At 45.2% G+C, this 14,258-nt stretch overlaps 2 protein-coding genes across 2 annotated transcripts; one reads left to right on the forward strand and one right to left on the reverse strand.

Moving 5' to 3' along the window:
- The first annotated feature begins 4,994 nt into the window (after positions 1-4,994).
- LY6G5C (lymphocyte antigen 6 complex, locus G5C) lies at positions 4,995-8,898 on the forward strand. Its single transcript, XM_006896266.1, has 3 exons — positions 4,995-5,115; positions 6,644-6,835; positions 8,738-8,898. Exons 1-3 carry the CDS (start codon positions 4,995-4,997, stop codon positions 8,896-8,898), a joined length of 474 nt encoding a protein of 157 aa, XP_006896328.1.
- A 3,957-nt stretch (positions 8,899-12,855) lies between these two features.
- Positions 12,856-13,810, reverse strand: LY6G5B (lymphocyte antigen 6 complex, locus G5B). Its single transcript, XM_006896185.1, has 3 exons — positions 13,753-13,810; positions 13,506-13,634; positions 12,856-13,256 (listed from the first exon to the last, which is right to left on the reverse strand). The coding sequence occupies exons 1-3, from the start codon at positions 13,808-13,810 to the stop codon at positions 12,856-12,858; spliced, it is 588 nt and encodes a 195-aa protein (XP_006896247.1).
- Positions 13,811-14,258: the final 448 nt, after the last annotated feature.

A 14,258-nucleotide genomic window follows, 5' to 3' on the forward strand; every position in this document is an offset into this window, starting at 1 on the left:
AGCTGATACTGCTGCCCTTCTCCTGTGTCACCTAGAGGGCAAGTAGGGTAGGAAGAGTGAGGCCACCTACATGGTCTGAACCTCCCATATCCTTGAGGCAGTTAAGTCAGCTAAAGGAACCTCCTTATGTGCTTTGTAAACTTTCACTCAAATCACAATGAAAAAAAATTTTAAATAAAGGTACTTCCTTAAAAGTAAATAGAGGGCACCCAGCTCCCCCTCCCACCCCTGAAGACCATGGACTCTCTTCCTGGCCATGATCATTAAAGATTCTGCTGCGCTGCCCCTACATCTACTTTTCCCCTCTTTCCTGCCTGGACAGGCCCACCCAGGGACCTCAGTCTACCTTCTCAGTTCACCCCCGCATCTGATTAGGCTCAGAGGAGGTGAAGAACTACTCCCTTCCTGAGATGAGAACAGCTTCCCATCCACTTCACACCCCATATAGCCAGGTTTTAGTAATCTCACCAGAAGACCAGCTGAGATCAGATGCCACAGCTGTTTCAACTCTGTGTCTCATTGGACTGAGTGAGCATTAGGTGAGGTCAAGGATCTGGCAAAACTAAGAATGGTAATGAGAGGTGAGAGAAAGGGGAGTTACAGCCTGAGTGGGTAGCCTGGGAAGAAAAGGTAATCCTAAGGCTGGACACTCCTGTCTCGTCCAACCTCACTGGTCCAGCCTCTGAGCTGTGCTGCTTCCTGTGTGAGATGCTGGACTCAGTCTGAGCTTCATGCTTGGGCTGAGAAGGAGCATGCATCCCCAACAGCACAGCTATCCCAAGTGAAGGAAGTTGTCCCTGGAAGGAAGGGGGTCTGTCCAATCAATAAGCCACATGACTCCTTGAGAAGCCCCAGACTCTCCCAAGGGGCCTGTTTATATTCAGGTTAAAGATGTTTGCTCTTGTTCCTATCCAGACTGTAGTCAGAAATGGACTTTTCCACAGAGAAATGATCAGCTTAGTCTGGCCCCTCTGTGCCAGCCCCCACTCTCCAGACCCCTAACAGTAGGGAGTCTTATTCCCAGGTTTACTTACCCTTCAGTTATCTCTTGTCCCAGAAAGGGACACTGGTGTGGACATTGTCTTTGCTGCTGTCACCAGGGCAAATAATATGTTATGCTTCTTCCCCCTAAAAAGCAGCCACAGAGCTCTGTCACCCTGGCAATGAACTCTAGGAGTTATCTGGGGATCAAACAGCACCCTGCCTCCTGTGCTAGAGAGGAATGAGAGGGAAATAAGGGTGAAATTAATAACTGAGGTTAAACCCCTTCAAAAAAAGGTCCCACCTATTTCAGATTCCACTCATCCCTGAAATATCACTGGAGTTTACCCAGGTGTTACATACTGAATCTCCACAGTCTGTCTGTCCTCTTGGATCTTAACTATCGACCTTTGGATCAGGATGGCCAGACCCAGTTTCCCATTGCCCCTTAGTTGTTAGGTGCCATCCAGTCTACTATAACTCAACGACCCTATGAACAACAAATCTGAACCTTGCCCTATCCTGTGCTGTCCTCAAGATCTCCAACATGCCAAGCCCATTGTTAGTCACTGTGTCAGTCCATCTTTTGAGGGTCTTCCTCTCTTTGATCATCCCTTTCCCAGCATGATGTCTTTTCCAAGGACTGGTCCCCCCTGATAACATGTCCAAAGTATGTGAGACAACGTTTCACCATCCTTGCCTCTAAGGAGTAAGCTGATTGCACTTCCTCAAAGACAGACTTGTTTATTCTTTCAGCAACCTGTGAAATATTCAGTGTCCTTTGCCAACGCCCCAATTTAAAGGCTTCATTTTCTGTCATCCTTATTCATGGTCTAAATTTCAGGTGCATCCTAGGCTTTGTCTTTTACCAAAACCCTACTTAAGATCCTTTTCCAGCATTCCCAGGCTGTGAATCTTTTCAGGAGAAGCTGCTTCTCTTTCTCCTACAGGATAGCAGTGCACTACACCACCAGGATCCTTCGTCCTTGCCTTTAATTTGTGGCCATATTTGAAAGACAGGCTTAGAGGCCCTTGTGTGCGCCTCTGCTCTGGTTACTTCAGTAGTCCCTCTCCTCTGAATTTCTTTATCTATTACTGTGTTCAGTCATTCAACAGACAATTGTATGCCTCCCTAGTTTTTCATTACCGCCTTTTCTTTAATATAATGAGTTTAGAAGAGATCATGGCACTAGAGACATTAGCACCAACGTCAGATGCATCTTGGCAGAAAGCAAAGAGTACTAGAGGAATGCATATCTGTGTTTCATTGACTATGTAAAGGCATTTAACTTTTTGGATCAAAACAAACTGTGGCAAACCTTGAGGAGAATAGGAATCCTAAAACACTTGATTGTGCTCATGCAAAACCTATACTCAGACCAGTAAGCAGTCTTCAGAACAGAGCAAGGAAATACATGGTTCAAAATCAGGAAGAGTGCATCAGGGATGCATCCTGTCTCCATACCTTTTCAAGCTATATGCAGAACAGATCATTTGGGAGGCTGGGCTTTATGAGGAGGAGTGTGGCATCAGGATTGGAGGAGGACTCATCAACAACCTCCGTTATGCAGATGACACAACCTTGCTTGTTGAAACTGAGGACCTGAAGTTCTGCTTGCTGCAGAAGGTTAAGGACTGTAGTCTTCAATATGGATGGAAGATCAACATCAAGAAGACAAAAATTCTCACCACTGGGTCAATTGCCAGTACCTTGCTAAGAAGAGACTGAGGTTGTTAACAATTACAGCTTGCTTGGCTCCACCATCAACACTCTTGGCACCAGCAGCCAGGAAATTAAAAGACTAATTGCACTGAGAAAATCTGTGAGGGACCTCTCCAGGGTACTGAGAAGCAGTGATGTCAGTCTGGAGACTAAGGTGTGTCTGATCCAGGCCATGCTCTTCACAATTACTTGCTATGCATCAAAGAGCTGGACAACGACTAAAGATGACAGAATTGATGCCTTTGAGTTGTGGTTCTGGAGAAGAGTCTTAAACATACCATGGACTACCAAGAAAACAAATAGGTCTGTCTTGGAGAGGGTGAAACCAAGTTTCTCCTTGGAAGCTAGAATTTTGAAGCTCCGTCTCATACATTTGGTCCTTGGAGAAGGACATCATGCTGGGAAGGGTGGAGGGACAGAACAGGAGAGGAAGACCCCAGATGAGATGGATTAATACAGAAACTGGGGCAATGGGGTTAGGTGTGTTAGAGTCAGACTGGCTCAGGACAGGGCAGGCTTCAGAGCTGTTGTACATAAAATCACTATGAGTTGCAGGTGACTAAATGGCACATAATAACCACAACAACAACATTAATTATTGGTTTAGAATGATTTGGGATGCGTAGGGGGCACAAGGGGCTGGTGATCTGCTTCCATTGAATGGCAGCCAAGAGGGGAAAAAACCCTCCAAAAAACCCTTGTAGCAGTTTTACTCTAATACATTGGGTTACCACTGTGAGAATGGCTATCTTCTTTGTCCTATGACAAAAAGCTTGAGCTTTTCAAATGTGATGTTGTTGTTAAGTGCTGTCAAGTCGTGGATTATTCATAGCGACCCTGTGAAACGAAAGACCTGAACACTTGTATAATTTTCATCATTTCTCCAAGTTCATAGTGATAAATGTGATAACATAAGTTTGGTGGTGTTTTTTTTTTTAATTTATTTACACTAACGTTGCCCTTCCATCTTTATTTTGGCATGTGTCTCTCTTTTGCCCCCCTATATTCTCACTCTCTCCAAGTCGTGCCTATACTGAATGATTCTTTGCAGCCTGGAACCCTAAAAGGGAACCCAAATGCAAGGCCCTGCCCTGAAACTCTAGCTGGAAAATTGGGGAAAATGGTGTTGTTTCTACAGCCTGGCCCCTTTGCCTACCAATTCTCAAAGTAAACAAAGCTTGAGTGTATTGCAGACATTACACAACGTCTGACCATTAGGCATACAGCGACTAAGGGAGGCCTCAGCAGGGGAAAGGGCGGGCGTTTGCAGGCCGCCCATGGGGCCTGTGGTTGCAGCACTCTGGGAAGAATGGTCACCCCACAGCGCCCCACTGTGGAGCAATCCTGCTGTGCTCTGTGTGTCAGCTGGGGCCGGACGTTGAGCAGCCTTTCTTCTCTGCACCTGGCCACGAACTGTGCTTGGGCAGAGCCACCCCCGCGTCTTCAGGAGAGCTCTTGGGTGCCCGCCATCAGGTGCGCAGAGCAAACGCACTGTGCTAGAGCCCGTGGGCGCTGAAGAACAGACCCATTAACCTGCAGCCTGAGTTGTGGGAGAGAAAGGGAAGAAGAGGGACTGATTTCTCCAAACCCCAAGGAGGCACTGGGCACCAGGTCACTTAAGATGAAGGTCTTTTTGCCTTTGGATTTATGACAGTGCCACGGTTTCCCAGATTGGAAAGTGGTACCACCAACCACCCCTGCTGCAAGCCTGTCCACCTGCCTTTTCCTCACATCCAGCCTGACACCAAATATGCCCAATCTTAACTTCTAAATATATTTCGGATTCATTCCCCGCTGCTGCTGCCTTACCTTCCTCCTTTTAGGCCAGGCTGCCATCTTGTGACTGAACACTGGAACAGTTCCCTAACCTGTTTCAGGCCACCACCGTGAACAAAACTCTAATCATGCCATTTCTCTGCTGAAGTCCCTTTGATCATTGATTTCCCGGTCCAGATGCTTCCAGCAGCACCTCCATCCTCCCTCACCAATTGCTTGTTGATTTATCTTCTCTTCTCACTACATATGACAAGAGTTCTGTACAGCTCTGTTAATATCTCCAACACCTGATTCCATGATTCAGTAACTGTTTAATAAATATCAATGACCTCCTCTCATTCCCTCCTTGCTGGGCCCTCCTCTGAACCAGGATGTTAGACCCCACACTGGCTGTGGGTGAGGACACCCTGTTCCTCTGACCATTCTGGCACTAATTCCATCCTGAACTGGTGTTGACTCTTGGTCAATCTCTCTTCCACCAATATAAGGACAAACTGAGGGCTTGTGGGCAGGTATGTATTTCATGGAGTGCCCTACAGGTAGCAGGAGTCTAGGACCCCCAGGCTCCCGCAGCAAGCCCTGTGTCCTGTGCGTGGTGCTCTTATTAATGTTGGCCATGAAGAGTTCAGTGTTAGGTAAGTGACTTTGAGGGGTCTTCTGGTCTGCTGTGTATGAGACTGCATATGAGTATGCATCTAGGTGACAGGATGCATTGGTTCAGCACACTCAGTTAAATGTGGTTAGGAAAGAAGATGTGATTAGGGTACATGGCAACCACTTGCCTCAGAACTGCTAATGAACTAATAACCACCGTGAGAGACATTTCTATTTACCATCCAGGGCTCTCTCAACAGCAGTGACCTGAATGGAGATACCAGGGAGTTTCTTCAAATATGAAAGCAGGGTTGGGGAGCCTACTAAGTGACAAAAACAAGATCCACAGTGTAGAACCAGTGCCTGATACAGAATACTGACTTCCTAACTGGCTGCAAACCACTATCTGCATAAGTACTGAATTCAAAGGGTTTGTTCAGCAGTTGCCTCACACCAATTGCTCTGCTGGGTTTGGGAATACTTTAACGTTGTGTGACCTGGGCATGGGACCAGAGGAAGGGGACATATATGTACAGCTGGAGAAGGGAAACAGAGAATGGAGGTTTTGGTAAACAAAGTTTAAACATAAGTGTGTCCAGTGATAGAATCCAACTCACTGCAGTTGAGTCAGAATGGATTCATAGCTAATCCTGCAGAGAGTTTTCAGAGGCTGTAAAGCACATGGGAGCAGAGTACCTATTTTTCTCCCACAGGGGAGTTGGTGGATTTGAATCATCTGCCTTGGTGTTGACAGTGAAACTCCCTATCCACTGTAGCTGTGTGCTATCAAGTCAGAACTGACCCATACCTGACCCTCCAGGAGGTTTTCAGAAGCAGTAATTGCTAGGTCCCCATAAACATGTCTTGACGTTTCCTGTTTGCTGGGAGTAGAGATTCTTCCTGCCCTGTGATGCACTCTTGTTTTCGCTTTTGAACATCATAGTTAAGAAAAGTATGTTCAAAGGAGAGTGACCAGAAATTGTGGGATACTGAGAAGCCTAGTCACCAAAGAATTGTGCTAACAGGGCTGTCTGTCTAAAGTGGCAATGGTTTACCTCCATCTAACCTTTATAGCTAGAGGCATGCAGTGTGCTGGGCACATCAGCCCCTCAAATACACTTTGAATGAAATTCCAGAAACTTCAGGTTTTGGTCCAGGATAGGGTGTGAGACAGTAATGATAAATCTATGTGGACTGAGAGGATTATATTTGCCCTAGGACCTCCTTAAGACTGTTGCCTGCAACCTCTACCACTGAGTAAGCAAGCAAATTTCTCCTTTATATGGTGGTGGTGTTATGTGCCGTAGAGTTGTTTACAACTCATAGCAACCCTATGTATAATAGCTCTGAACCCTGTTTTATCTTGTGCCAATCTTACTGTCTCTAACACACCTACCCTCAATACCCCAATCACTGAATCAAAATTTCAGTGGAGGGTAAAATTCAGGCGGAACGTTAGGGTTAAACCAAATGATTTTAAAGAACTCATGATTTTATGGCTTTACTGAGATGAGGGGAGGAAGAAATAGTGGGGTTGACCAGACTGGAATTGGGTGGCTGGGTGCTCAGTGTCAGTGCTCCCCTGTATTCTAGGTAAGTTTGCCGTCCTCAGTCAGGAACTCCCTGCTCCACCTGAGTTTTCCAAATACCTGCGCTGCTATCGTTGCCTCTTTGAGACCAAGAAGTTGGGATGCCTTCTGGGATCGGACATCTGCCTCGTCCCAAAGGGCAGCAGCTGCATCACAATCCACATAAGGAACAGTAAGCCACCTTCTCTCACTGTGGGGCCCACCCTCTCCCAAATGGAGTCCCCACTAGCCTCTTAAACCACACCCCAAGTCTCATTCCCACAACCCTAAATATTGTTCCATTACTGCCTCCTTTTCCTTCAGACACACTTGTCCCTGCTCCCACACCCCATTTCCTTTCTCAGGTCAGCTGACTTCCACCTTCCTCAGAGTGTAGGGCCTTCTAGAGCTCCCTGGAGATCTTCAGACCCACAACCTTCCCTCAGGATTCCTGTTGCCCATCTGTCTTCTGGACTTGCTGCAAGCCTCACTCTTCCTATAGTCATCCATCTATCTATCTATCTATCTATCTATCTATCTATCTATCTATCTATCTATCTATCATCTATCATGTTTCTATCTACCTACCTATCAATTTATATCTATCCATATCTATATACCTTTTTTTAAAAAAATTACTTACCAGCTTCCTTCACTGGGTCTTCACCTTACTCTTTCAGTCCCTTACTGGTTCGTATTCATCAAAGTTTAGTCTTTAAGACAGAAAAACCCTCAGAAGGGGAGAATTAGTCCACCTTGGGAGTAGAGAAGGTGAGAACGGTGTTTTTCTGCCTCTTCCCCTGCTCCAAACACATTATTATAAATGCTGTTCTGCACTTGCTTTTTATGTTTAGTTTGTAAACAACTTATTTGCTGCATTCACCTGCTGCATTGTGTTCCACAGTCTGGGCATATTAAAGCTGGCTTATCTGCCCTGCCTTTGATACACTGAGATGGTTTCAAATTTTCCCTCTGTCAAGCAGGCAGGAATGAACAATCCTGAATCTATTTTCTTAAGTTATAGGCACAGAGTTTTTCCTTATTCTTTAGGATACATTTCTAGAAATAGAATCATATTAGTCTCCTACTTGGTTGTTGTTAGGTGCCAATGAGTTAGGTAGGTCTAACTCCTAGTTGTGTCCAACAGATGGAAATCATGCCTGATCCTGTGCAACCCTCACTATCTCCACTGTGCACTGCATCAATTCATCTTGTTGAAGTGCTTCTCTGACCCTCCACATTTCCATGCATGATGTCATTCTCTAGGGAACGACCAAAGCTTCATGTGAGATGAAGGCTTTCCATCCTTGCCTCTAAAGAGCAGCTAGTTTGTACTTTTTTGAACCTATAAATTACAAACTGCCTCTCAGCAATCCAAACTCAGTACATCTTTCCAAGTTTTTATTATATGATCTGTCACTGCTGGTCCTTCTCCACAATTCCCAACTCAGTCCTCTTGAACTATTTCTACATTTCAAATTCTTCCCCTCAACTCCCCAAGAAGGAAAGTTGATGCCTTTAAGCTGTGGTGCTGGAGAAGAGTATTGAATATATGATGGGCTGCTAAAACAAACAAGTTCATCTTGGAGAGGGTGAAGCCAGGCTGCTTTTTGGAGGCAAGGATTCTGAAGGTCCATCTGACATACTCTGGATATGTTGCAAGGAGGAATTAGTCCTTGGAGAGGGACATCATGTTTGGGAGGGTGGAGGAACAGCGCAGGAGAGGAAGATCCTCGATGAGATAGATTGATTCAGTCACTGGAGTAATGGGGGTAGGTTATGTCGTAGACAGTGGGACTGGCAAAGGATAGAACAAGGTCTTGTGCTATCGTACATAGGGTCACTATGAGTCGCAGGTGACTCAGCAGCACTTAACATCATCTCCCCATCTTTCAGGGAAAACTTCTGCCCAGGTCAGTGGCTGGTGACTCAATAAGCACTCTCCACCCTGACATGATTCTAGAAATCACTTTCATTTTTGGTCCAGAATAGGCCGCAGGAGCAACGATGGTAAATCACTTGGGAATGAAGGGATGAGAGGACTGGGGGCCTTCTCAGAGACCTCCCTAGACTGGCACTCCCACCTCTCCCACAGGCAGTACTGAGTTCATGGTGAGTGACTGCTGTCGCAATGAACAGATGCGTGAATGCTCACATACCCGAATTTCGCCAGTGTTTGGCTTCTGGATATACTCTCGATGCTGCTTCATGGATTTCTGCAATGATCCTCAGAACAGGGAGCTCCATAATTCTTAGAACTGCAGAAACCCGTGAAGGAAATACAAGCCTAGTCACCCTCCTGACTTCTGACAACTTCCAGACCCTCATACAAGTCCTCCTTGCCTCTCCTGGGTCACCTGTGACTGTTGATGGTTACTTTCAATACCATTCTATCCTTCCTCCAGGCTCTCTCCAGAATTTTCTTAAGTTTTACAATTAGGTCATCACAATTTGATATTTTTCATTTTCTTTCCCTTCTTCCAGCACCCAGATACCCTAAAATAAACTGATGTGAAACTGTTTGGTGTGTGTCTCTGGTGAGGAGAGGAACACTGAAGGTGGTCATGCCTGACTGTCCCATCCTGGCTTCTAGCTCTGGTTAGCTACCCTGCTTGTTAAGTATTATCAGGTACAACTAATTGCCTTTCCTAGCAATATGGGCCCTATTTGGGTGTCTCTAACTTAGCTCTACACTAAAGAAGATGGAGGGGGATTGGGAATCTACAACAAAGACCAAAAAAGGCAGTGCCAATTTAGATCCTCCCAGAAGAGCTGTGGGTGAGCATTAACATTACTGGTAAGTATATTCATTTTCTCCTGGACACAAGAGCCTATTATTTGGTCCTAAAAGCCTTCTGAGGTCCCAACTCTTCTTAGTTGTTGGAACTGATGGAAAACCTCATAAGCAGTTCCTTACTTCACCTCTGCCTTGGATGTGGACTTCCAAGCTGTAAAACAAACCAGTGGTGGATGGAATTTGGTCCAGGACTGAAGAATAATAAATGACATAGTTGAGCCTCTAAAAAAAAAAAGGCAGTGCACATTCTTGGTAGAATGGTGGTGATAGTGGTGGAGCTAAAGAAGAGGGTAGGCAGGCACGGGGGTGTGTGGCGGTGGTGTTAGCGGACTCTGTAAAGGTCAGGCCCATGGAGGAACTCTTCTGCACTGACTACCCTGACACTTAGATCTCACTCCCATCTTCATGGGCCTAAACTTCTGAGGTTGTCTTTCAGTATGACCTGCTTAAATGATATAAACTTAGTTTCACTGCAATCCCAAAGACATGTGGTTGGAATCCATCAGATGCTCTATGGGAGAGGGATAGGCAATTTCCTCATACATAATGTACTGCTTCTGAAAACTCACTGGACCTATGGGTCAATTTCTACTATGGGTCTACAGTTTGATCTATGGGTCAGTTCCCACTCAACAGCATTTAACAAGGGAGCTCTGGTGGCCTTGTGGCAAGAAGCTGCACTTGCAATTCCAAAGATGTGTGGTTCAAATCCACCAGACGCTCCAATAGAGGAGGGGTAGTCTCCTCCTGTGCCAGTCTGATTCTACAGTACACAAGAACAAGCAAAACAGCATGTAACAATAAAGACAGAGGGAAGCAGCATGTTCAGCAAGAAGGCATAACACTAAGAGGTCACACATTCACCTCAAAGTGCTCCATAACCTGAACACTCATATTAAACCCAAATTATATGCAGACATTGTGTAGCTGAAGAAAATATATGCTGTACAATGCCATCTATATTAAATATACAAGTAAACAAGATTATCTAAAATGCTGCAAGTCAGCACCATGGCTACCCCTGAGTTGGGGGCAGGGACTGCCTGGTGGGAAGACAGCTTTGAACCTGGTAAAAAATTTGTTCTCATTTGGAGGTAGGCTGCATGAGTGCTTGCAAGTCACCAAAATCCATTTTAGTATCCTAAAAAAATCATAACTGCCACCCAAGTAGATATATACACAATCGTGTTTATTGCTGCTTTGTTCATAACAGCAAAGAGTTGGAAACAACCCAACTGCCCATCAACGAATGGATAGAGCAGCTCTGGTATATTCACACAATGGAATGCTACGCTGCATTGAAAAACAAGGAACTCATGAAATATTATACAAAATGAGTGACCCTGGATGACATCATGCTGAATGAAAAATCTGTCACAAAAGGACAAATACTGTATAGTGCCACTGTTGTAAACGAGGACTGACATCAGGGTTGAGGGGAGATTGAGAAAGAGGGGATAAATAATGTATTCTGCATTGAAAGAGGGAGAGAACTGTTTAAAAGGGATTTATTAGGTATTGTCATGACAGGAGTCCAGAACTAAGGCTGCATTGTGGAGTGGACTTTGGGACGGGACTGTGTAACAATGAAAGAATCTTTTAGTTTTCAAAGAGAAGAGTAAACGGGGGGGGGGGGGCAGGGAGAAAAGTGCAACAATGAATGATAACCCAAAGACTCTGTAAACTTTCATTAAAATAAAAAAGTTAAAAAAATCCATTTTATGGTATGTGCAAGCTTCTCTGATATCAAAACCAAGGTGTTGCTTTATCTCTAAGGCATGTGTGTGTTTGAAGGAAAAAGCTCCAATTTCCTCAAACTTTTAACAGCTTTCACAGAGCACTTCTGAAATGACACAGGCTTTAGACAAGCCTATGCCTTCTCTCTACCCTTTATAAGGTATAATCCCTAGTTTACATGTGAGGAGTAAAGCTTCACAGGCTAATTTACAAGAGATGCCGTGCTGGGTTTGGGCCTCCCTACCACTAAACAGCACTGCCTTTACACCTGATTTCAGCCAAAAGGCAGAGAAACGATACAGCACTGCCTTTGAAAAACAAACTAAAAGTGATTAAAACAAACAAAAAAAACCATTATACTTGCCTACCGCAAGACCTAACTCCTAACAGTGTTTATGGAATATGAAACAATTTGAATTATTACTTTTTGTATGTTTATAATTTTCCAAGAACAAAGTATTTTTTAAAAAAATTAAAGATGCAGCTCCTGCAGCCTTCTGTACTTTGCCCTTTCTTCCCTTAACCTGGACTACCACTGAGGCAGTCCTGGGTAGCTGGATCCTTGAAATTCTAGGCAGGAGAGCTTGGTACTAGGTGGCTTTAAGATCTGGACCTAGTTCCTTCTGTTTATTTTCCCCTAGTCCTCTTGGCTGACTTTCCCCCCTTTTATGTATTAAAACCTTGGATTCTCTAGGTTTGACTATCTAGGTTTTGTATGTATATGGTTTGGAAGAGTCATAATCTCTGTGCTTTGATCATTAGTGGAACAAAAGGCAGGAACAGCAGTTGTAAAGCCACAAAGGCCAAGGGCAGTGGACAGGGCCCTGCAATCCTGTTTGAATATCACACAGAACTCTCTTTAACCTGCCTACATCTGCCCATAATTCTAAGCCTGAGCCCACAAACAATGTGACACAGACTTAGCCCACTCTTAGTTTATTGTGGGGGGAAATGAGATGTGGAACAGAACAAGGAAGGGCAGACCTTTCCCTCTCCCCAAGTACCTATGGAGACAACTTAGAGAGGAGGATGAGGTCAGAGACTAAGAGATGTTGGAGAGAGAACAGTAAATCAGGGTAGGAGTGGAAATAGTGGTAAAGAGTGAAGCAGGGACACCAAAGTACCAAGTTAGAAGTCAGCACAGACGTCTATCTTCATCCTTCTTGTTGCCAAGTTCAACCTAGAACTAGTTCTCACAGACAGGCAAAGGATAGCGGACAAAAAGCCAGCTCCAGGGGAGCTCTGGTGGCCTAGTGGCAAGAAGCTGCACTGCACTCCCAGAGGAACACGGTTCGAATCCACCAGATGCTCTGCCGGAGAAGGAGGCGCAATATCCTCCTGTACCAGTCAGATCTGATTTGATGGTACACGCACACAAAATAAAAAAAAAAAAAAAAAAGCCAGCTCCAAACACAAGATCAGACTGAGACAGGGTTGGGAAGATGAGGGGAGATGATGGGAGAGGAATGAAGGAAACCATTTGTGCCTTTCCTAGGAAGCCAGGCTGGAGAGAATTCCCACTTAAGATGTGAAAGAGTAGTCCTATGAGTAGGACTAGAAAGACCTAAGAAATCACAGTGATCAAAGATAGATGATCCCACATAGGACAGTGCAGGATGGGGGGAGGGGGGTTGTCAGAGGACAATAATTACACAAAGGACTCTGGGAGAACTAAAGTGTCAGGGTCCAGCCCATGGAAGAAGCAAAAATCCTGACCTATTGAGAAACAGGTAGATGTGGCGCAGATCAGCAACTGACAAACCCAGGTTCAGGGGCAGGTGGGCCAGAGGGTTTAGGCCTTCAGGCTCCACCCCAGCATGGATGTTGGGTAGGGGCAGGGAGAGGTTTAAGGCCTGATAAAACTCTTGGATCTGGAGCTCTGACAGAGGCAGGGCCAGAGACCTATCAGGATGTTCGGATGAGGGCCTCTGGAGCTGGCGGCTGGACCAAGAGTTGCAGTAATCGTACTGGCAACACTGGGCCTGGAACCAGTATTTCACAAAGTAGGTTTCACGTACTTCTCTGCAGCGGTAGAAATGATACTGTCCACAGGCTCGGATGATGAAACGAGGCTTCAAATCTGGAAGAGAGGGGATACTCAATAACTGATGAGTCTAGACTAGCATTTCAACCACTGTCTCCATCCTCCACCAGACATGACTACTATTCTTGTCTCTTTCAGAAGACACGAACAGCTCCCCAACATCCCAGCTAAGATCCTGATCCTTTCTTCTTGCAACCCAGGTTCAAGTAGTCCCTCTGACTATGTGAAGGGAAGACTGAGCCCTGGGTGATTCTATCTGGAGCCCTTTCCTGGGAACTGACTCACCATAAAAGATGGTGATCACCATGCATGGGGATGAGCTGCTGACCATGCATTTCTCAGAGCCTGAAAGACAACCTACAGTTGTGTCTTCTAAGAGGCAGAAATGGCATATCCGGACTTCAGGAACAGGAGCTGGGGAAAACATAAAATTGGAGTAGGTATCTCGGCTTGCTTGTTTTCCTGCACTGCAAGGAGCCTAAGTACCAAGTGTTCCAGAGGTCCTTCCTCCCTACCCTTGGGCCTCACTTACCTTTTTTTGCTGAGAGGCCCACCAAGACCAACATGCCTATAAGTACATGGACCTTCATTATGAAGCAGGGTACCCTGAAATTAGTTCCCTATGATCATGTGTCTTGATCCTGAGTTGCAAGTAGTTTTGACAGAGAATCTGAGAAAAAAGTTACACGTACAGAGATATATTCCTACCTCTTCTGTGCCATGAGAGAAATTATTAACTTGGCAGAAGGGACAGTACGTACTCACCCACATGGTCTGGTTTCTGAGTGTGGGTAGCAGCCCAGACAGAGGTTAATAATCTCTATGTGACCATTTTGTTTTGTATGCTCCCTAAGGTCCTATCCCTCACCTTAAGAGGTCATGGAGGTCTGTCTGTGAAAACACCTGCAACCTTCCCCACAAAATAGGGGTAAACCAAAACTGCTAGAAGAAACTCTGACCAGCAATTCCTCATTGTCATCTTTCCAAGACAGGCATCCTAGCTCCAAAATCAGTGGGAGTATGTGCAAACACCTACAC

Source organism: Elephantulus edwardii, unplaced genomic scaffold (genome assembly GCF_000299155.1).
Source record: "Elephantulus edwardii isolate Elephantulus edwardi_28Jun2011 unplaced genomic scaffold, EleEdw1.0 scaffold00184, whole genome shotgun sequence".
NCBI classification, from domain to species: domain Eukaryota; kingdom Metazoa; phylum Chordata; class Mammalia; order Macroscelidea; family Macroscelididae; genus Elephantulus; species Elephantulus edwardii.

Coding starts and splice junctions, on each gene's coding strand:
- LY6G5C (XM_006896266.1), top strand. CDS start 4,995: ATGTATTTCATGGAGTGCCCTACAGGTAGCAGGAGTCTAGGACCCCCA. Junction 5,116..6,643: donor CATGAAGAGTTCAGTGTTAG/GTAAGTGACTTT, acceptor CTGGGTGCTCAG/TGTCAGTGCTCCCCTGTATT. Junction 6,836..8,737: donor CACAATCCACATAAGGAACA/GTAAGCCACCTT, acceptor CCTCTCCCACAG/GCAGTACTGAGTTCATGGTG.
- LY6G5B (XM_006896185.1), bottom strand. CDS start 13,810: ATGAAGGTCCATGTACTTATAGGCATGTTGGTCTTGGTGGGCCTCTCA. Junction 13,635..13,752: donor GGGCCTCTCAGCAAAAAAAG/GTAAGTGAGGCC, acceptor TGTTTTCCCCAG/CTCCTGTTCCTGAAGTCCGG. Junction 13,257..13,505: donor GGTGATCACCATCTTTTATG/GTGAGTCAGTTC, acceptor CCTCTCTTCCAG/ATTTGAAGCCTCGTTTCATC.